Here is a 23,390-nt window from a genome sequence, read left to right on the forward strand (position 1 = left end):
AATTGCCCTTTTAGACGCCACTGGCAAGATCTTCGCAGCATGCGTATTGTACCATCTAAAAGACTGGGCATTTTCAAACAATGTGATCCCCATGACACATGCTGGTTTTCGTTCAAAACATTCAATTAGGGACAACATTGCTATTCTACAGACTGTTCTCGATAAGTATTTAGTGCAAAAATCACAAACAGCTTACTCTGCCTTAATTGATTTTTCAACTGACAGCGTGGACAGTCCAAGGCTATGGGAAAAGCTCGAGAGTTTAGGGGTCCCCCATGATTTACTCACAATAATTATATCTTTGCATACAGCGACATGGTGTAGAGTGAAAATCGGGGGAGATAGGAGCTTAACCAGACCAATCCACATGATGAATGGTTTGGAACAAGGCTGCTTGCTCACCCCCCTTGTTATTCTCCATTTATATAAGCGACCTACCGGGATACTTTTTCCAAATTAATCATTTCCCCCCAAAACTAGCAAAAAGTGACATCTATAGCCTAATGTACGCAGACAATATCATTATATTTGATCGCACCCCAATTGGATTACAAAGAAACCTAACTGAATTAAATAGATACACAAAAGAAAACTTCTTGGTCCCTAATATCTCCAAAACTAAAATTTTACCTTCTAGAGGAAGAAGGACATTTTAGCCATTTAATTGGTTTTTGGGAGGTAAACCAATTGAGGCAGTGAAAGAGTACGTTTACTTGGGCCGAATATTCTCATATAATCTCCAAAATGCTTCTCACTTTCATCAACCGAGGCGAAAGGCCGACTCCCATGTTGGGGCCTTAAAAATATTGTATTCCTCGGCTGGGAAGAGACACTTTAAATCCCTGCTAGAGGTTTTTAGCATGAAAATCCCACCTATTCCATCTTATGCTCCGGAATATATACAGATTAAAACCAGGCAAACAAAAAAAAGTGAAAGAAGGGATTATCCTAAGGAAACTGCTGGAAGTCTCTCAACCTGTTCCTGCACAAGCCCTACGCCTTGAACTCTCTTTAATAAGTACATATGCACAAGCAATCTCGAATATCATAGGGTGGGCTTTCAATCTTTTACATGCGGATCCCGGCTCTCTAACACATATCTTAAAATTAGAGGCTTTCAGAGTAGATTTGTCACCGCATACTTTCAATAGCAATCTTAAAGCAGCCCTAGAGGCATCCCAATGCACTATAGTACTTTTGCAGGATTGGTCCCCAGCACATTTGAAGCTCTTTTAAAAACATATGATGCAGAGAATCAGTTTTCACGCAGACAAGGAGTATTGTACTCAATTAAACTTTACAAAAAATATGCTGACACAATATTATATAAAACTCCTGAGCATTACTTAAAGTTTCAACTTGAACATAGAGATATGCGTTGTATCCTTCTCCTGCGATTAGGAATTCTTCCATTAAAAGTATACTTTTCCAGGTGGAATTCCTCTGAATTTTCATCAGGTATCTGTGACTTGTGTAACGGTGGAGTGCAAGACCTTTGCCATGTACTTTTAATTTGCCAAAATTCGACCCTGGTAGAAGCCCGGCAACGTTTCATAAAACCTATTCGCCTCAGATATAATGCTATTTTATCTCAAGATTTAATATCATTGTGTATGCGGTCTAACGCCGACATCCGCACTGCTTCAACCCCTCTGTCTCAGAGCCCCACTGTCACTAAGTCTTGGCGGTTTTTGACCCCCCAGTTACATTGGCTGCGGCAGCAGGTCTTGAGCGACTCTCCCCTAACCTTCCTTCAATTTAGTTGTCTTCATTTGGTTGTGCTCTATGACCCCGGTTGAGTTTGAACTGCACTGTACCTGCATTATTCGCATGCTACCTGGTGCCGTGATTTGTCAGCACTGCTCTGTTCTTTTCGAGAAATTGCCACACGATTTGATGTACTCACCATACCCTGTATCTCCGCTTTCCTGTTGCTAATAGTTGGTGTGTACTGTGCTACTGGCAATCAATTTTCCTTCTTTTCCACCGATGACATGAGCACTGTTCTGACTGTATGCTTTATTGATAATGTGCAACGCAAACAGAAAAGGTTCATACAAATGATTTAAACAAATCATTGTGTAAGTCTCCTCTAAATGTACAAGTTCTTTAAAACTTTTTTAAAGTTATAAAAAAAAGTTACAATTTTAATAACCACAGATTATGTATTTGTACTCTGTAAATTTAAATTACCATGTTTACGTGTTTTTGAAGAAAGTTCGAAAGTATAAATACATTTTTAAATTATGTATTTGTATACCTCAGACTCAATCAAATTTGTAAAAATTATTTTGATTTTTGACGAGGCAACAGGTTGTAGTGTGTGTAAATCCATAAAGGGCACAGTTTCAGTAAACTGTAGCCTAGGGGAAAAGTGGAGATGTAATGGGTTCTTTGTGAAAAGAGGATGGATCGCAGAAAACGTCCGAAGGTCAGATTAGAGTTAATGCTATAGCACTTGGAAGATGAGAGGTGGATTTATGACTAAGTGAGGACACCCACCACGACCCTAAGGAGAAACCGATCAGTACTTACAGGTGTATGGAGTATGGTGGTGATATGCAAATGACAAAGCAGCATAATACACCATTAGGAGGAGCAGGAATAGAGCAGGTCAGTAAGAGGAAGAAGGCAGTCATCACATTTAATAAATAACCAGACAGGCTAGGATAGGTTTTACACAATACAATGTAGCACTAAGAAGGACAAAACAGATGTGAAAGGATTATGCACAGACACAGTCAAAAGAAAGGCCCCACACAAATAATGTAGAGTGGTTGCATAGCCAGGCTAGAGAAATTCTCATCGGCTTAACTGAATCATTATCGAAACAAAACACTACCTTGGCAGGAAATTCATCAATGATTTTAACCAAATCCTGACACCTTTGGACAAAGGGTTTGGTCACACAGTCTGCTTTAAGACTTGCCTGCAACAAGAGAGAAAAGTGTGTTATAACACTGACAAACCCCTCAGTCAGGACATAACTAAACATCAAAGGTGAAACATATACCAAAGTTATGATGGTGCGGATTGAGTTTGAGCGGTTAGAAAGACATGGTATCTTGAAGTGGTTTATTTGTTTAACAGACGTTTATGAAGAGCACAGATGGCCAAATTTTTAAAGAACGAGACAACAGAAGACAGCATGAAACCAGCAGTTATCAAAAGCACCGGTTTTATTCTGAAGTAAGATTCCATTTAAGAAAATGTTGAAACAGAAAACAAATTGATGATGAGTTAGATGGACTCCATCACTACAAATTTCTAAGGCAAGGAGCTTAAAACAGTTAGTGTCAGGCAGTTTTAATGAAATTATTTTTAGTTTAAATTATGTGTCATCAGATTTTTACCCTGTGTGGAATATTTAATTGTCACAGAACAGTCTCTTCCTGAAGTATTGCTTCACCGAAACCTCATGCATGTTCTACTATCACCAAGAAGCATTTCGTTGTTAGACTGGTGGCAAACAGATCTCTGCTCTGTTTTGCCACTGACTAGGTTTCAGTCACATTATGCACAACACAAAAACATCTTATTCCTCATATGAAACAACAGATAAGAACATAAATAATGTGCGCCTCTTTTCCAATTATCACAAAACGCGTCAATAATCGGCCCCATTCCATTCAATTATTCACACCCCTTGACGGCAACCATGAATCCTAACACCTTAATTACACTAGATAACAAGTCGCCTTCGGTTTGTTAGAATAGAAATTATTTTGTTCGTGCATGGCTCTATACAAGTTAGCATTCGCGGCACCATTTTGTATCATGATCAAAACGAATCCTTTGCTATTTCTGAGAAATAGCCTCCTCTTGGTTATTTTTCTCTATAACGGAGTTTTTCTACACTAATGAATGCACTTTTCTTATTAGCACATACCTTTCTCACTAGATAGAGGCCTTCTCCCTCTTGTCTAGTGGCAGGAACGGCCAGAGTGACCTTGAATAATAGTTAGTGTGTGCCCGGCTTCAGAATCAAAACTTACTCCCTGTATTTCTTTGTTCAGTTGCACCTGCTTGGAAAATTCCACAATGGGCGTGTTTAGCTCAGTTGTGAGATGTACATAAAGTATCTTTATGCATGTCTATTTCAGTCCACCTGCAGCACTCCAGAGACTGGGCAGACCGGAATCCACTCTGAGTGTATCTGAATAAAGTTATTGGTTTGTATTCTCTACTGTCTGACTGACTCTTCATTTAGTATGGAAGGCTGAGAGGTGGTCATGAGTGACCTTAATTGGGCCATTTCCTTCAGATGGTGCAGGAAAAGGGACTCCTTTGTGTGAGTGACCCATCAGGTGAGTTTGTTTTGGTTCTTTGTGGACATGGTACACTTTTGGTTTGTATTTGGCACGGGTCGGAGGATCGTTTTTGGGATAAAAGCATTTGAAATTGCTTTGCCAGGCATAAATAGTGAACTTGTTTTCTTTTGAAAATGTCTGGATTCAGTAAATTGTTTTTTCTTGTGCTGTCGCTGTTGTTCTGCAGATGCTCGATTGGAAGAAGCTCAGCCGGCGCCTGCAGAAGGCACCCCAAATTTTGATATGTATGTGAAGCATGGTATTGGCCCTATTCTGTTTAGTACATTATGGCACAAATTTACGAGGGACAATGCTGAGTTGCAGTGGCCGTTGACGGGCACTTTTGATGAAAAAAAGATTGAGTTTTTACAGGAACAATTGTTTAAGAGAAGAAGTAGACAGTCTATGTTTGATTCCCTCAGAACGTGGCAGAAAGTAGCTAGGCAAAGACGACTGAAGGCAGAAAAGGATGCACGGAAAGGGAGGATGCAGACATTAACTCAGAAAGCTGTAGCATATGAGAGGGAAAAACAGGAGGCAGTAATCGAATGTGCAGATATAGGGTTTCGGTTGCAAATTGATCGGTCTTATATGGCCCAAGAAGAAAATTATACTTTTGTGGAAGAATTATTAGAGTTTCGAACCCCGCCCCCGTACACCCCCGCAGAGGATACATCCTACTATTCCAGGGCCATCGCAGCCACCTGTTACGGCTGTTTCTACTATCCCTGTATCTGCTGTTGTTATTTTGACAGCTCCCCCTCCTCTCAGTATCTTCGCCGTCTGTGGCAACGGTGACTGAGTACTCCCGCCCCACCTATTGTTTCAGCATCCTTGTCTCCTGCTCTTACTCCTGCTCTTACTCCTGCAGCAAAACCCCCAGCGACTATTGTGCCTGTCACTTCTGTCACTTCTCCCACATTGGTTTTACAACCCCGACATCTGTGAGTAGTGAAACACCTGTTCGTGGAGTTGAGGATAGTCTTTGACAATGTTTGGGGGCGTATAGGCCCGCTTATTTGATCTGGAGTGGGTGACAGGGAAAAGACCGTAGTGGCTAATCAGGCTGTGCAGTGGGCTCGTAATCCTATTTATGATGTGGAGGATATTTGGAAAGTAATGAGAGATTATGAGCCTTTTGTACAGCAACATGCTCTTAAACATATGTCTTCTACGTTGATTTGCCTTTGGCAACAGCAATTGGGGGATGATGCGCCACAGATTTTATTTGATATTAAAGATCGGGTGTAAGTTAGTGGTATGGAGCCTCGCCAAGTTTTCGCAGGTGTGGCTACACTGGTCGCTTATAGGGGCCGGTTGCACAAGAAGAGTCCTACTACGGTATCTCAGTTTCCTATGCGAAAGGTTCAGCCCTTATATCACCCTGAGATACCGTAGTTAACAAATCAGTCTGGTGTTGTTACGAGACCGGGAGTAGCGGCCAGATCTCAAGAACAATGGGTCTATACTCCGTGGAAAAGAAATGAGGTTTTGTCTCTTAAGACTCATTTGCCTGACCCTAGGAGGAATCCTACTGCTTATTATAAAGAACTGACTGACGCTGCCTCCTCCACTGTAATGACTCTTGCGGATATTGAATTGTTTTTTGGTCTTCTAGTTCGGGTTGATATATGGAGACAGGTGCACACACAGGATCATATGGCGGAGTTAGGGCGTACATGGGATGTAATTAAAGGATGGGACCAGGAAAGGAAGCCAGGTGATAAGCATCGAGCTGAGATACTTGCCTAGTCCGGTTGCATCATTATATATATGCATCCTCTTATTCCAGCAAATATTGTAAGTTGGGATAAGTTGCCGCCTTGTAAACAAAAGAAAGATGAAAGTGTGTCTGATTTTTTTTACTCGGTTTAAAGATAAATTTTTGAATTATAGTGGACAGGATTTGTCTATTGAGGGAGGAGTTCAGCTGCTTGTTGACAGATTTATTTCAAACCTACTCTCTAAAATAGCGACTTGCTTAAAGGCATCTAAAAGTACTTGGACTACTTCTTCACCCTCTGTTATTTTAAATGTGGCTCAATACCATGAACATCGTGATCAGGAAGAGAAAGACAAGACAGATAAAAAAGAATAAGGATTTAAAGACGAAGGTGTTGTTGCAACAAGAGTATGGGGGTAATAGTAGAGGACGTGGGGGGTTCTGCGAGACAGCTTCAGCGCACTAGTAGACATCAAAATAGGAAACCGTTGGGGGCTAAATCAGTGTGCATATTGTAAGGAGGAGGGCCATTGGCGTGGGAGTGTCCTGTGCTTTTGCAGAAGGTTGCAGCTCCTAGAGGGCGAGGTTCTCGTGGACGGGGTTGTGGAGCTGGTGGGGCGATAGGACTCGGAGCGCCGCCTCACAGGGTCGTTCCGATAGTAATTATTTTGACGACCCTCGTGAGGGACAGTGCTATCATGAGGATTATGATATGGACGACGTGACAGGAATGTCTCACGGCTAGGACAGCCAGGGACAGAGTGAGGGACCAGTTTCGATACCTGTAGCTCAGCGTGGTCCTTAGCTAACGGCGGAATTGCAAGGTTCGACTAAGGAATTCTTGGTGGATACAGGTGCGACAAAGTTGTGTTTCTCGAAATATGGTCCCTGGGGCGGCTCTGTCTGGCCATAATAATGTTTCGGTAGGTTTTTCTGGTGTACCGGTTGTGAGCCCCATTTCAAGACCCCTTGCATTGACTATTGGCCCTTTCACTGTAGATTTGCCTTTTTTCCTGACGTCTAATTGTGGTGAGAACTTAATAGGTTTGGATTTATTGAAGAAACTGCATGCAACAATTTATTGTTCCCCGGCTGGTGTTTATTTCACATTGGGTCCAGATGTAGTCAGTGCTAAGAAGTGTTTGTCCAGGTATGCGCCCCTTCCGGTTGAATTTGCTGATGTGCCATCTATCTTGTGGGCGATGGGTGATGCAGATGTAGGCCTGTTGCACATTCCACCGGTTTCGATACAGCTCAAAGACAATACTATTCTGCCTCGTATTCCTCAGTATAAAATACCGCAGGCAGGAGAACGAGCTCTATTACAAATTATTCAGGAGTTGATTAAGAAGGGAGTGGTTGAGGAGACGTCTTTCAATATTTGTAACAGCCCCATTCTTATTAGGAAACCCTCAGATTTCCCTGATGATCATGAAGATGTTTATCATTTTGTGATTGATTTGCGCAGGATTAACACGATAGTGGTTCCTCAGTTCCCAGTGGTCCCAGAAATTACTACACTTTTAATGACGATTCTTTCCACTGCTAAATTTTTTTCTGTTAGTGATTTGAAAAATGCATTCTTTACTATTCCTAAACATCCAGACAGTAGGTATTTGTTTGGGTTTACCCTAGCTGGCAGGAGCTTTAGGTTCTGTCGGGCTCCTCTGGGCTATACTGAGAGTCCAAGTATTTACAGTCAGGCTTCAAAGAGTCAGTTGGATTCCCTTTCACTCCCTCCAGGTAATATATTGGTGCAGTATGTGGACGACCTCCTTATCGCTTCTGATACTGAGCAGGGTTGTAAGGATAGCACTGTTAAATTGGTATTGCATTTGGCTTGCCATGGGCATAAAGTTTCTCTTTCTAAATTTCAGTATTGTACAAAGGAGGTCACCTATTTAGGCCACCTACTGTCGAAGGAGGGTAGGAGATTGACCCCGGAGCGCATCAGTACCATTGTTAAAATGCCCATCCCACAGGCTCAGAAAGATGTGCGCGCTGAACTTGCTGCCCTTATATGAGCTTGCGAATTAAGTGAGGGACTGGTTGTCAATATTGATACTGGCAGCCAGTATGTCTTTGGGGTTGCGCATAATTTTGGGCGACTCTGGGCTGAGAGAAGGTTTCTTACCTTACATGGCACCAAAATTCAGCATGGGCACCTTATATTGAGGCTTTTGTCTGCTTTGACACTCCCTAAGAAATTGTCGATAGTAAAATGTAGTGCCTATCGGAAAGTTACCAATGATGTGGGAAGAGGAAATGCTTTTGCAGATCAGACAGCTAAGGAAACGGCTTGGACTAAAATGAAAAGAATTTTTGTAGCAGGTCCGGCTAGGTGGGTGCCTGAAGTTGCTATGTTTAAAGACACACTTGAAAATGTAAAAGAGATACAAAGCGAAGCCACAATAGAAGAGTTAGCAGTGTGGCAGGAAAGTACAGCACATTCGAATGATGAGGGATGTTGGATTGATAAGTCAGGGAAGCAGAGATGGATGTTGCCTGATGCATAAGTTTTTCCTGTAGTGCCCATGGCTCAGCTCATATTAGTGCTAAGAGTATTTGCAAGTTGTATAGCAGAATGACAAGATTTTCAAAGACAGATTCACATTAAGTGAAATACTGTATGGTGTGCATGATGCACAATCCTGGAAAGGGTACCCCCACGCCACCTGGAAATTTTGAACCACCCATTTTTCCCTTTGAGGTCCTCCAAATGGATTATATAGAATTAGACAGATGCAATAATTTGAAGTATGTTTTGGTGGTTGCCGTGTATTCAATTCAGTACATGGTTTGAGGCTTATCCCACTAAAGACAGTACAGCCATTAAGGCTGCAAAGTTCTTTCCTCATTTCGGCTTGCCTCGTTTGATCTGGAGTGATAGCGGAAGTCATTTTTAATGCTAAAGTGATTCAATTGATTTGTGATGGTTTACGCATTAAGCAAAAGTTTCATGCTGCTAACCATCCACAGTCAGCGGGTTTGGTTGAAAAGTACAATGGTACTCTCAAACTCAAACTTGCGAAGATACAGGAGACGACAGGGTTACAGGGGCCAGATGCTTTACAGTTAGCTCTTTTGTCTGTTTGGATGCCTGGCAAATGTCTGGGGTGTCCCACACCCACTGCGGTTTTCAGATATTGAGTATCCATTGTTGATGGACTATCTTTGTCAGTTAACTGAAAGTTTACGTTCTATTCAACAACAGGTCCGGGAAGCCCTACCAGCTACACCAGAGGGTCCCGGACACGACATTCAGCCTGGGGATTTTCAGCAGAAGAAGATTTGGAGCCGCATTGGAGGGGACCGGAGCAGGTCTTGCTTGATACTCGCACTGCAGTGAAGGTCGCTGGCTGCAAGAACTGGATTGATGCGACCCACTGTCGCAGAATCCCGCTGCCTCTGCCCTATAATCAATGGGTGAAAGATGGAATAGGGGACTCCGGTTGTGAAAAAGTGCCTCAGTTTGTCCCCTTCAAAGACGCTAAGCTGACCTGGACGTAAACGGATGAAGAGAATAACAATGAGCTGGATGCAGCTGTTCTACCGGAAATACGAGCTATCCAGGAACATCTTTTCGTTGATCCTTCTGCGCCTGGAGCTACTAGGTACAATTTGTGCCCTTGGCTGGGGGACGGTGTACCAAAGGAGAAGAAAGATTAGACAGGGATGGACTGTGTAAATCAGGGTGTACTTTGCTATAGTACCAACTGAGTTAGTTTAGGGTGCTGAGAAATTTCTGTACAGTTTGAACATTGGACAGGATAGACAGAAAGTATCCCCTAGGGGCTATATTATCCTGGTCGACATGGGAAACCCAAGCTTAGGACAGAGAGCAAGCTCCACCACCAGTGCTCTTGAGCACCAATGTTTTTGATGATATATATATATATATATATATATATATACATATCTTGCATTTTGCATCCCCCATTTCATCAACTGCTATGCATCCCTTTGGCAGAATGGTTGCTGAGGAAGTGGAGTCTATGATTTTTCCTGCTCACACACCGGTATCTTGGTCCACAAGGAAAAAAGTCATATGTGCTGTCTCTGTGATTTTGTTGATATTGGGTGGTGTGTCCTGGGTTTTGGAATGTGATCAGAATGAACAATCACGTACTATTTACCAAGTCCGAGAGAAAAGAATGACACCAAGCAATATATTTCTAGATACGCACAAGAGATTTTTCGTCAAAGGTACCGCTTGTTACCCCACTGATTCTGTCACTAGTTTATGGACTGCATATCCATTATCTTTAGTGAATTACAGTTATTCTGAACCTCCTGACTTTGTGGAGAGAAAAGGAGTGTTTGGATCCGGTTATTCAGGACCATGTATGTATCATCGAAAGCCACGGGGAGGGCTATCCTGGTTGTGATAACACCTACTGCGATAATTTCTATATGGAAGAACAGAACATAATGTTGATGGGTTGGCATTACAAATAATTGACAATCCCCCGGAAAGCTGGTTATTATCCTGCTTGCTGTCCTTTTATCAATAGTACCGATACGTCATTGTACATAAATTGTTCTGGATTAGCGATGTATAAAGAGACGATCCCTTTGGTAAGAGCAGATGATCCAAGCACTGTCTGAATGAATACTCTATATTGCGCTGTGGATTATGATAGACCAATTTATGCACACCCAGGTTTTTTCTTCCTTTCTAACGGGACTTATTCTAATATGCATAATGGTACAAATGATGTGGCACTTGGGATGGTGCTACCTTTGGGTGTGTCCTGCAAAGAGGCCAAAGCCTAAGGTCAAATGGGTTAAAAAGGACATTAACGAAAGAGTTTTGTGAGGGAGTGACAGATCTCAGAGTCAATAATTACAGTAACGGTATTACTTTCGGGTATATTCTTTCTTCCATCATTACTTTTGGTGGTACTGCTATGGCCAGGGGTGAAAAGGCTAGAGAATATTTTGGATGTAAGCTGCAAATATTGTCTAACTCTACAGTAGCAGCTTTGTGTGACATCAACACCCAATTGGAAAGTATGTGAATATATTCTGAGCAGACAAGATATGCAGTTGACTTCATCTTAGCTAAGAGCGGTGCTGTATGCGCGGTAGTAGGCAAGCAGTGTGTAGTTGGGATCACTAATATGGAAAAGAATATTACCCAACATATTTTGGACATTCTGGAAAATGTTAAGGGAATGCAAAGTGGGAACGGGAGTTGGTCTCTCTTTGGCGGCTGGGGTTGGATTCTTGAAAAGGTGATTTATTTCATCGTGATTCTGATTTCTTGTTGTGTTCAGGTTCAATGCCTTCCCTTCTGTTGTTCCTACTGCACCACCCTTCTCACTCCAAAGAGGAGCATATCGATTCATGACACAAATGCTGCAATTATGATACTTTTGAGACTTCATCTCTCCTTACAGCCTTCCTTCCTGATGTTGAGAATATGGAATGTGTCTAAACCATGAGAATATATATATATTTTTTTTTCTTTCCTTTTGCTACAAAATGTTTAGCTCATGCTAAAAGGAGGGTCTGTTAGAATAGAAATGATTTTGTTTGTGCATTGCTCTATGCAAGTTAGCATTTGCGGCACCATTTTGTATCATGATTGAAACTAATCCTATGCTATTTCCGAGAAATAGCCTCCTCTTGGTTATGTTTCTCCAAAGCTGAGTTTTGCTACACTGATGAATGCACTGTTCTTATTAGCACATACCTTTCCCACTAGATAGAGGCCTTCTCCAACTTGCCTAGTGGCAGGAACGGCCAGAGTGACCTTGGATAGTAGATAGTGTGTGCCCAGCCTCAGAATCGAAACTTACTCCCTGTATTTCTTTGTTCAGTTGCACCTGCTGGGAAAATTGCACAATGGCCGTGTTTAGCTCAGCTGTGATATGTACATAATGCATCTTTATGCATGTCGATTTCAGTCCCTCTGCAGCCCTCCTAGAGACTGGGCTCCACTCTGAGTGTATCTGAATAAACAGTTATCGGTTCGTATTCTCTACTGCCTGACCGACTCTTCATTTAGCATGGAAGGCTGAGAGGTGGTCATGAGTGACCCGAGTGACCCTAATTGGGCCATTTCCTTCAGGTTATAGCACAAATTCTTCATTCACATACGTGTCCCTCTAGGATTTTTGCTTACAGTATTCAGCCCAATATTATAAAAACAGAGAGCAATATTAATATGGCAGAAACATGAAAGAATATGCCATATTCATTCCTTTAAATGCTACGAGTGACAGCGATTCGAATAACAGTTTACATATAAAGGTGGGTGAACAAAAATGAATGTGCTTTCCAAATGAGTAACTGAATTTAAATTATCCAACTCTACCCTGTTTTCAGAAGTACAATGGCTAGGCCTTGGAGCATGTATCTATCATACAACACTAATTTAACAAATTAATTAATGTGATCCAGTACATAAACAACAGAATGGTTGAAAATATCTGGTACACAACCTTTACAAAGATAAAGCATTGCACTTGCTGTGTGTGCTGACAGTTGGCATAGTAATATGACATTACACAACAAACATGGACAAAACGTAGGTTTTGCTAAGCTATATTCAGCTTCTAATAATATATTAAAAAAACATTTTTAAAACAGCTGTGGAGTGAATGGACAGCAACAACCTTCATGCAATGTATTATTATCTGAAGACTTACATCTTCAGAAACGAGAATGCACCACCTCTGAAAGCTATATAAATGTGTATAAGATCCTAAAAGACAACTCATAGCTATTGTTCACATTCGACACTCCACTGCTCTCAGTTCACTCTCCTCAACTCTACAAATACACAGATACGCAAATACATATAGAAGTGATGCTCCCACTTACCAGCAGGAAGCTTGGTTGATGTAAAGAGGGAACAGCCATATTGGGTTCTCCCTCAGGCAGAGCCGCAAGTTTCGGCACACTACTGTGAACGAAAGGGAAACACACAACATACAGAAATCTTAGCTTAAAACTACACATGTGTAAACATTTGTTTTTTTTTTGTTTTTAAATCTAAAGTTAGTCAAAATGAATTGAACACAAAGAAACTACAGTCAAAAATCAACAAGTTAAAAACAGAACCTTAATTCAAATATTAGCAATAGATTCTTGCCAACTAATATAACAATAAAGTGATTGCTTCAAAACTGCTTCGTTATGTGCTTTGGAGCACTGAAGATAGACCAACTCATGATGCAGTGTGCTAGCTTTAAACGTTCAACACTAGAGACCAAAAGTTACTTTAGGGACTTTTAAATCCTGCCGCAACAACTGACAGTTATGCCGTTTCCAGAGCAGCGACTTGCAAGAACAAGCATTGGTTTTGCCAATAGGTCTCACCTTTTGGACCTTATAAGTGTGTAGCCATGCAGCACATTATCCTGATTGCTGTGCCACCAGGAATTGAAGAGCTATGTTGCACTGCCAAATTACATTCTTAAAGTACATGTTTTTTGTGCAAATTTGGGTGGGAAATAAGCAGCTGTGGAGCTCTGCCAGAGAACTGAAAACTAGCTGTTTTTCATTCATTGTGGATATAAATGAAAGATTGGGAGTTTAAGTCCAGAAGTGCAGTTATTTGAGAGAAATGTGACCCTGGAAGGACAGCTGAGTGAGCTGAGCCCTTAATCCTGAAATATACTTTAACTTTTGTCTAGGTCATGAGTTCCAGAGTAGGTAATGCCACATCAGCCATTCATCTTTTCGGGTCGATAATGGACTGTGCATATATACAATATGCCTCGAAGAGACTGCGCAAGCGCTGCCTAGGCTCAACTTAAAAAGGTTCTGTTTTGCTGGTAAGGTATGGTATGCTATGGAATGAAGGCCGGGCTTGCAAATATAGTGCCCAGTAAATAGCACATATAGCTTTAACTAGCATTAGAGCCTTGCTCCATTGTCACTTCTTAAGAAGTCTGGTAACAACAACCTGAGGTACGGCTCCGTGATACAAGCTAGGCTGTGGCCCTGCTCAGTAGGGGCATCCGGTATCAGCCTGCGTTACTGCGCCCATTCAGTGCGGGTGCATGGATCATTAGGGACCTCTTGTAGCAGCTTGCGGTATTGCATTGAGATACATGAAGTGCTAGTGCTTCGCTCTCCAGGCCTTGGTACAAAACCTGCCACAGAGTAACCAAATAACCATGTATAGCACAAACTGAAAATCAAATTGTGCTGCACAAGATGAGATGTTGCAGATCATTTAATAGGGTGTACAACCTTCGACACGATTTCAGAAGTAAAACACGAAACACGCTAGTGATCAAAGGGCTAAATGACTATCAGTTGCATACGGACAAATGCTGACCAAAAAAAAAGGATTGTAAGCAAGAGCTGGACTGGCTCCTTAAACAGTGCCACACAGTTACTACTGAAAATGAAAGTCACTTTCTGTTCCAACAATATAAATAAATACTAAAGAGTTTGTTTATTGACTTCGTTAAAAATCTTCATTAAAACTAAGTGATCCTGCCGGATGAAAACTAAAAAGGTAGAAAAGGCTGCCAAATCCCGATAGTACTAATAGTAAAGGTTTAGTGGTGCAAGGAAGAATACCTGGTAGCCCACGTCAATACTCCAAAGTCCAGATATAAGCAAGAAGTACCAGCAGTGACGGAACCGTAGATCGCTACACTACCGAGTTATACAGTTGTCTCATGAAGGATTACTGTGTACTACCAAGCTGTGACAATACCTGTATGTTTAGTAGTGGCCATAAAGCCTTTTGCTTGATAGGACATGCTGTAATAGTTTTTGGTACATCCTGTGTCGGTGTTTGACTTTGGAGGGACCTCTAGTAACGGCGTATGGTACTGCACTTAGGGAGAGTTCCCAGCTGTTAAAAAATGCTACTGCAGCCCAATGGTGTTTTTTTATGGAGTATTTTTTATGGAGGCGGCTAAATTCAGATAGGATAAATATGCTTGGGGTTGGCAGAATCCTTAAATTGATCTTTTCACAGTGGTGGTGGTAGTTTATTTTTAAGATGACCACCACGTTTTCAGCACTATGGACCCGGGTGCAAGCACTTGTCACTTTTCTGTGTCTTCCACTGCCCTCGTCGATACAGCGAGGCAGCCTGAATGCAATTGTGTTTAGTACACAACGCTTACATAAATGCAAAAAAAACATTTAAACCCATCCACCGCAGAACGTATTCATTTTGAGAAGCTGAAAATTGACCGCACACATGAATTCCAAACGAAAACAAGAAAAAAGCAGCTTCCTGACATCGAAGCTCTGAGCAACTGAAAACAACGAGCGCTCGTGAGGTGCTCTTAGACAAAGGAAAAAGTAGTGCCTTTTACAGCTGCTAAAAAAGGGACAGGTGTAAGGCTACAAGTAATGGGGAACTGCTCCATGGAAGTGAACAACTGATGAAAACGAGGGTCAAATAAGAAAGATTAACCACTTGGAAGCAGAGATTTTAAAAACATTGGAAGAAACAAGCGAATAGCAATGGGCGGGCTGTAAGCCCACAAGGTATATACAACAAGTCTTGAAGAGCCAGAGTAAGCGCTGCCTAGGTACGACCTAAAAAGCAAGTGGCCAAGTTTGCCAAACAGCGGCCCCCCCCCACATATTTCTACTAAAACACCATTAATGATATTTGACAAGATCCTCTGTCATATGTAATTTAACTCATAAACATGTCTAGTACAAGAAACCTAGCCAAACTGTTTATTAAAAAACTATTTCCTTGAACTATGAGCCCCCCTCTCCCACAACGTTATAGAATGTAGAGGGTTGGTGACTGTAATGGCATTGTGACACACCAAGGAAAGACATTACATCCTACTTTGAGATTCACAGTGCACAATAAGATAGTGAGAGGAAATGTAAATACATAAGTGTTCCTGCAAACACTGGAGTCTACACTTTGGTCCCCAAGTTCTGTAGCCCCCTCAGTAGGGCATGCAGCACGTTAGGAGATGCTTCTAACTTACGGAAGAACCAATGATGCCACTAGAATGGAGGGACATTCTTTAACCTCTTCTGTGCCCATGACGAGATAGTCTCGTCATGGAGCACGGTAGCGCTGTGCCCATGACGAGACTATCTCGTCATGAACCCCACCCGCGTGTGAAACGCCCGGCACAGGAGGGGGAAAGGGCGTGGCACCGAAGGGGTTAACATATCAAGAATGTCTCTACACACGCCTGTTGTCCACTGCATTCAGCGCAGAGTGATAGAAGCACCTAACTGAGCCAGTTACCTTAATACTTTTGTTTTTTTTGTGCACATACAACACGGCAGGATGCCAAAACACACTCTGCACAATCACAAACATTGGGCGATGGGAAGCAGTGCAGCAGCTCTGTCTGTATATTAGATACAATTTTTTCTGACATCATCATAACTACAGCCATTGACATGCTAACAATCACAACTAGTTGGGATCAGTCAGGTACCATTCCACCCGGCAACAAGGTACAGTCTGTAGTAGTGTCTACAAGGACCCCCAAACTCTGTAGAAGTTTCGAGGACACCCTTTTCTCATATATGTACTTCCTCTGCAGCCATGTACATATCCATCCCTCTTTTCCATTCTCTCAAGGTGGGAACCTCCACTACTCCATCGCCTAGCTATATCCCTCTTCGCCATCACTAACCCCAGACTACAACAAGCATTTGCAATGCAATAGATCTCGCATTTACGCGAGTTTGAGCTATTGACATTGCAAATGACAATGCATTTATCTGTTTTTAAAACTTAAATAAAAGGCAGTCATTTGCAATGTCAATAGCTCAAACTCGCGTAATTGCGAGACCTATTGCATTGCAAATGCTTGTTTTATTTTCTCTCTTTCATTATCTGTCAATCATTTCATGAAATCGCGCCTATTTAAAAGATATGAGTACGTTTCAATATCGAGGCAAAACACATGCCTATCAAGAAATTTCAAATGACGGAAGCGCCAAAAATTGGGGGACTAGAAACACGCTTATCCTTCCTTCACAAACTGTTCTTCCCTCTATCGATCTATGTGTCTGTCTGTTTCTCATGTCCTTTCTGTAAACATATTTCTTTATTTTTGAACTTTCAGACAATATAGTGATGTGTTTACCGTTGACATTAAAACACTGCACAATATTTTCGAAAGAATGTGATATATAGATTGGTTTTGTACTTGTTCGTTCAAAAGACCAGCTTTCAAAACCGAACTATAGAACGAGTAATTAGTACATTTTGCGCACCTTGCACAGTGCTCCTACCGAGAGCTACCAAATGTGTTTAAAATCATGCAAAATTGTAATGCAAGACAACCCTGTGATCAAATGTTTGCATCTCTTTAGTAAATATGTATTGAAAAAAATGCGGCTTGAGAAAAAGATGCGAACACACAGGGTGTGGTAAACGGTGAGCTTTGATCTACATTGTGAGAAACTGAATCAAAGTCAGGAAAGGGGCAAGAAGAAGAGAAGAAGCGAAATGATGTCTGGAAAAAAATACTGGGACGCGGGACTATGAATACACCCTAGACATCAAAGAAAGAAAACCCAAGGACGAAGAAAAGATGGAAAACAGGTCAAGAAATAAGCAAGAGGACGCAGATTGAGGACAGGCAGTTTAAAGAGAAGAAAAAAACAAAAATACAGGAGACAAAAGAAGGAGAGGAGAACGCGAAGAAGGAGGAAGAGGAGTAGCGAATCAAATAATTAAAGAGAGAAAGTGACGAATAGAAGGGAATTTAAGAGCGAAAAAGATATTTCGCAAACACTTTCACTTTCGCGCCGTGGAGCGTGGCGCGCGCTTGGCGGGGCGGGGGAGCGCATTCCAGGCGGGGGAGCGGACCCTTTGAAGTATGATGCCGAGGACGCCAGTGGGCTGAAGCGCTTCCCCAAACGGATTGTATGGCGGCACGATGCACGTGATTGTGCGCGTGCTCGCCATGCAATCCACTTTTGGGAGCACTTTGAAATGCCCCTTACCAGAGTCTCGCATAGCGATTGCGTAAAAGCAATAGCTAGGCGAGACCTAAAAAAGGAGCTTAGCCCAGGGGACATCCACATCAGTTGGTAGACCCAGCACAATGTATTATGGTTCTAGTGGAATGTCCACCCCAAGTATTATGTGGTTTGCGTGTTATTTTGTCCCAATATACCTGAATTGCTGGGTATGTCCACGTGCAAAAATGTCCCCCTTTCCCTACTACACCTCAGACATTCATGGGATGCTCCTCTTCTCATCCCATGAAGTCTCACCCTGTCATAGTAAATCATGTGAAATATTTTAAGCTGTATCAGCCTCACCTTGGATTTAATAGCTACCGCCTGCAGGTGCATTAGGGCCACCTCTCAGTCAGTGTCATCCATCTCACCCACATCTCTCATCCATCTCCTACAGAGCCTAGTGAGAGTGCCCGGCATGTTGTTAAGTGTTTTATAAGTCAGAGAAATGGCCCTGCTCCCAAGCTCCTCCATAAGTAACCTCAACTCCACAGGTGCGTAGTCAGGGGTCTCAACAAAACCCAGCATCTCTGCCTGCCAGGCATGCCTCACTTGTCAGTTCTGTAGATATTGATTTGGATGAAGCTGATACTCTCTCTGAAGTAATGTGTAAAACATGAGGTCCCCCCCCCCTTCCAGGAGGTCAGCAACCTTGGAGATTCCAATCATATCTGTCTGAGGCTTTTTTGATCTTCTATTCTCCAACTGCGGTACTAGGGGGACTGAAATTGAGGGAGACGGATCATGGGGCAATTAATCTCCACTAATCAAACTACACAGGATTGAAGTGGAGCCTGCCACCAATAGACATTGTTTAACACACGCTTTTTGATGCAGTCCCGGGAATGCCACATATCAAACAAACTACAGTTGTTGCTCTGGTTGTATACTGTCAGCATTTGTGCTGGGAAGCAAGAGTTTCTCGAGTTCCAGTGCCAGCAGCAGCAAGTAACTAAGTCAATGAAGCCAGGAGGGCCAATGTAACACGCTTCAAAATGCAATAACCATCACACACAACCAGTGCCGGACACTTGCTTCTTTCTATAGGATGAAAGATTGAGCTAACCCTTTTACGTTCAATCCTGTGACTGTTACGATGCATAAAGACGGCTGCAACAGCTAAACAAACCGAGTGTGCTGTACGTGTCATTCAAGTTGAAGAGTGCAGTTAAAATATATTTCAAATCATTGAGACACAAACTGATGTCTGACTCTATTTCAGGCAGAACAGGCTGGGTCAATAAGGTTACCAAAGTAAGGTTGATTTCAATGCATGCATTTCATCTGGAATGTTTACAAAGGGTAAAGCTGAGCCTGAATTTTTTATGCAGAAAATGCCAAATGGTACTGTAGAATAGAAAAAACTAGCTTTGCTAAGCAGCACCATATCTTTAGAGCAACTTTTCAGCACAGTGATAACTACTCAACACCCATGGTAAATTTCACACTACAATAAAGTTATGAGATGGAAGTAGAGGCATGAAAATGAAATATGTCATTGTTTGATCGGCTTGCCACACTTAGGTTAAATATCAGCTATCAAACTTACAGTGACATTTTACAGCTATGATCACCAGGAGATGACATAATATTGAGCTCTGTTATTACATTCTTTCCCGGTGTGAATGATCTGCATAATAACTATTTTTCTACATATGTTGCAAATGTTGATACTTAATAAAAAACACTGAAAAAGTAACGCACCAGGAATTTATATAACGTTCACAGTTGTTCATGCTTGTTGTATCCAACATAGAACATTGCTATTTTCTGTTAAGACAGCGAGTGAATTCATTTTTTATGAAAAATCCTAAGCTATTATGGTCAGATTCAGATTTAAAATGTTGGTTATTTAGACCTTGGTCTATAAACAGTCAACATAGGTACATACAGAACTATATCCTAAAGCATCTACCCATAAAAATAATTAGAAATACCCAATCATTATACATGCCATTTTCCAGAATCAATAGATAAAAGCTCATACTACCCCACTAAAGTCTTGCATTTCGGTTGGAAGCCCTTTTAGGGACTCCCCTATTGCGATTAAGAATCTCCCTACTGCACATACCACATTTAAGCAATTCATGTTTATTAGTAGACTAATGGCTTGATCCCAATTAAACTAAGCTAGTATGGTCACAGGAGAAAAACATAGAGCCTTAAAAAAAAAAACCTCCATGGAAATGCTCCTCAACGCCTCATTTGTAAACGTGAGAGGAGGTTTTCTTACCCCTATATATTATGGTAAACTTCAAAACTTGCTAAATCTCTCTGGTGTATCTCTTAACTTAAGGTCCCCTGTATTTCCAATACTCTTGCCTATGGTCTACCTTCTGAAGGTGGCACCTTTTGCCTTGTGCCTTGGACTACCTGTATCTTCAATATAATCTGCACTCTAGGTCTCTCTTGACCACTGCCTGGAGTCTGTATGCATTATGTGTCCTCAGACCAAGCACCAATATCCTTTAGCATCCTTCTACTTCTACATACTCTGCAGCAGCCTATGTCTGATACACTTCAGGCGCCTGTTGATCCACCAGAGTATACTACAGGTGCCATCCCAAAGGAACTGTCAGGCTGGGACTGTCTACCACAATCAGCTAATATATGCCCATTGCTCCAATGTCCATGTGCATCCCCTACTTCCATATCTGCTGAGCCCTCTACCCCTCATTGATATATGTGAGCACCATGCTCTAGAGCCCTTTTGTACCTCCTTCCCTTATATCTCTCACCTTGCTCATACTATTTGGAAGGTCCTTTCTAATCCCTCATTGAAGCCTTGACCCTGGCAAGACGCACACTCCTTTCCATCTCTTGCCTACTGCAAACTGTATGTAATCCTGCATAAAAAATTGTGAGTGCATGTAACGAGACGCCATTGTAATGCCCTATTCTTCACCAAATTGTTTTCTATGCCTATATATTACATATCCATATATAAAAAGGGGGAGCCTGCAATCTCTTTAAAAAGGCCTACCTCCAACGTTCTTATTACACATAACTAGTGACATCTCTAGACGTCTACAATAAAGAAATGACCTAGATGTGCAACTGTAATAAGTAATTACAATTAATTTCTGAAGTGACAATGCCTGCTGCCAGCAGTCAGGGTAAAATGCAGGCGAAGGACCATCATTACAGCTGCAATTTAAACAAGAAAATCTGGAATTGGCTTTTTGTTTGTTAATGAACACTGAGCAGCAGGAAGCATAAATTGGCAGGATGTTTATTTTTTCCATGCTATAGTTCATTACTGGAAAGGCAGAATCTCTACAGGTTTCACTCTAACCTTAGCTTCAGCATTTTCAACTTGACTCACATTAAAGTGAATCTAATATCCTTTTTGCAAAAAGTACCACTTTTTTGTGAGTTTAATTTCACAGTACAGATTCTGCTTTTAATCTTCTTGTCTGCGATGACCATGAAAGCTCAAGATACCAAGAATTAAAGCAGTTTGTGTGACGAGTGATGGTATGATCATACAGTTTAAGGAATAAAATACCCTCCTGACATACATTATGATAATACAAGTCATCTCATACTTCTATGACATTATAAAGGAACTCTGCCTTCGGACTCGTTCCTCTAGGGTCGTGTAACTCCTCAGTGACTTGCTATATTCTTATAATGTAAGGAAAGTGGCCTTGATGCAATTTTTGTGTGTGGAGGTAATATTCATTCATAAACAAAATTCAGGTATCACTTTCAACCATAATCCTCGAGCAAACTTTTTCAAACGTCCTTTACCTGCCCCAGAACGGACTTCACACCCTTTTTAACCTGACATAGTTAACCTCAGCCTTGGGGGCAGGGGTGTTTTCAAGCATGTGTTGCCCCCGAGGGCCTCTGCGGCCAGTTAGGCATCCTCTGTTCCTGGCCCTTGCTTTCTCTCATTAGGTTCTCAAAAGTGTCCTTCCTTTTGTTTGTCTACTCAAACACTCGCTGACCTAGATGTCCATCATCACATTCTGACACCGAAGTAGCTCCTCTAACCCTTGTCCGGTGGAAATCTTCCCCGCGAAATGTCCATCGTCAATGTTCTGTGTATCTTGGCAGCGATGGCCCCTGGTGTCCTTCAGCTTCTGTGAACCACAACTGCTAAGGCATCCCCATGGTTCTTGCATTGCTCCAACATTATCCTTTGAGTATCCCTGTAAGGTGTGTCTGTGTTTAACGGTTGTCGCAAACACCTCACGGTCAAGAGTGCAACTCCCGGCAAGGCAACTCCCACCTTCCATCCTACTGAGACTAGAAGGCATTACATTTCAGACCCTCAAGTTGCTCAGGTGCACGTGTTAGTAGCTCATACAGTTCAAGTTTTTGCTTCACATTGTGGGGCTTGTAGTCCTGGTAGCCACTCATAAGATCATCACAAGTCCAACAAAGCAATACAAAAGCCTGGACTAGATGACCCATGGACCTGGGAAACTTGAGAACTCTGAAATGCACTAATTGCAACAACTGTTATTTATATCGGGTAGAAGCGGCATAAGTGCTGCATGAAATATCATACGAAAACGATTATCACTATTATCATTACCCTTTGATCATATATATATAAAAAAAACAGAGAGCACTGTCTTAAATGTATGACACCAACAGGCTACCCCCGCCTTGCGATGCAGGAAAGTAGAACGCCAGAAATAGTCGGGCACATCTAGCACACTGATAAAAGTGATAGCACTACACAATGTGGACCTGCTCTCCCACTACCCACTTACCCGTCAAGCGCCGGTTATGATTTTCAATCCGCCGCGCTGACGCAAACACCCGGCGACTGTGAGAACCAAAGCGATAGCTCAACACAGGGACGCACACCAATGACGTCATGCCGCGAGCGCCCGCTGTCACAGCTGTCATGGAAACCAAAAAAAGACTGCGGCACTTGTCTGAAGATGGCATCTATTTCAGATTGGGCGCTTTCTCTTTCAATCCGAACGACTGCTCAAGATTCACCTATAAATACTAAACCGCTCGGACCCTGTGTACAACGGAACAGCAAGGATTAACTAAATGGTTTCTAGAACTGCAGCGTTGTCTTTCTGACTCAAACAGGCTCTGTCCAACTGAACTTTAAAGCTGAGGATTTCAGTTGCTCAACCTGTAAGACTGTGCCTTAAAACACCACGCTTAGTTAGAGACCAGCACTTCTTTAATTTGAAAGAGTGCAGTTCCGCTTTTTACCATAAGTGCAATACTGTTAATGGGAGAGGACTAGCACTTCTCGGTAACCAATAGCTTCTCGGGGCTCGTGGATACCTGCATTTCTATTTTACCGTTTCAAGCCCAGTGATTCCCATCGTTCTTAGGTGTTCCACCAGCTAGGGGAGCCACTTGGCCTGTTTGTCCCCGGCGTGACCAGTATTTTAATATCCCAGCAGGTACAAAAAATAGGACAATCACCTAAGCTG

General features: G+C 42.0%; 1 protein-coding gene across 8 annotated transcripts in view; it reads right to left on the reverse strand.

Annotated features, from left to right (window-relative positions):
• The window catches only part of SMPD4 (sphingomyelin phosphodiesterase 4), a 431,863-nt gene extending 409,030 nt beyond the window's left edge, over positions 1 to 22,833 (reverse strand). For 3 of the 8 annotated variants that reach the window (XM_085636345.1, XM_085636344.1, XM_085636343.1), the window contains exons 1-3: positions 22,701 to 22,833; positions 12,865 to 12,946; positions 2,843 to 2,929 (exon numbers count right to left, since the gene is read on the reverse strand). In XM_085636345.1, the coding sequence (XP_085492471.1) occupies positions 2,843 to 2,929; positions 12,865 to 12,903 (126 nt within the window). In that variant the 5' untranslated portion in view covers positions 12,904 to 12,946; positions 22,701 to 22,833. Of the gene's footprint in view, positions 1 to 2,842; positions 2,930 to 12,864; positions 12,947 to 21,972; positions 21,992 to 22,700 lie in introns of those variants that run through there. The other 5 variants (XM_085636342.1, XM_085636341.1, XM_085636339.1 and 2 more) reach the window with 3 other exon arrangements.
• Between the last annotated feature and the right edge of the window lie 557 nt (positions 22,834 to 23,390).

Source organism: Triturus cristatus, chromosome 11, assembly GCF_964204655.1.
Source record: "Triturus cristatus chromosome 11, aTriCri1.1, whole genome shotgun sequence".
NCBI lineage: Eukaryota > Metazoa > Chordata > Amphibia > Caudata > Salamandridae > Triturus > Triturus cristatus.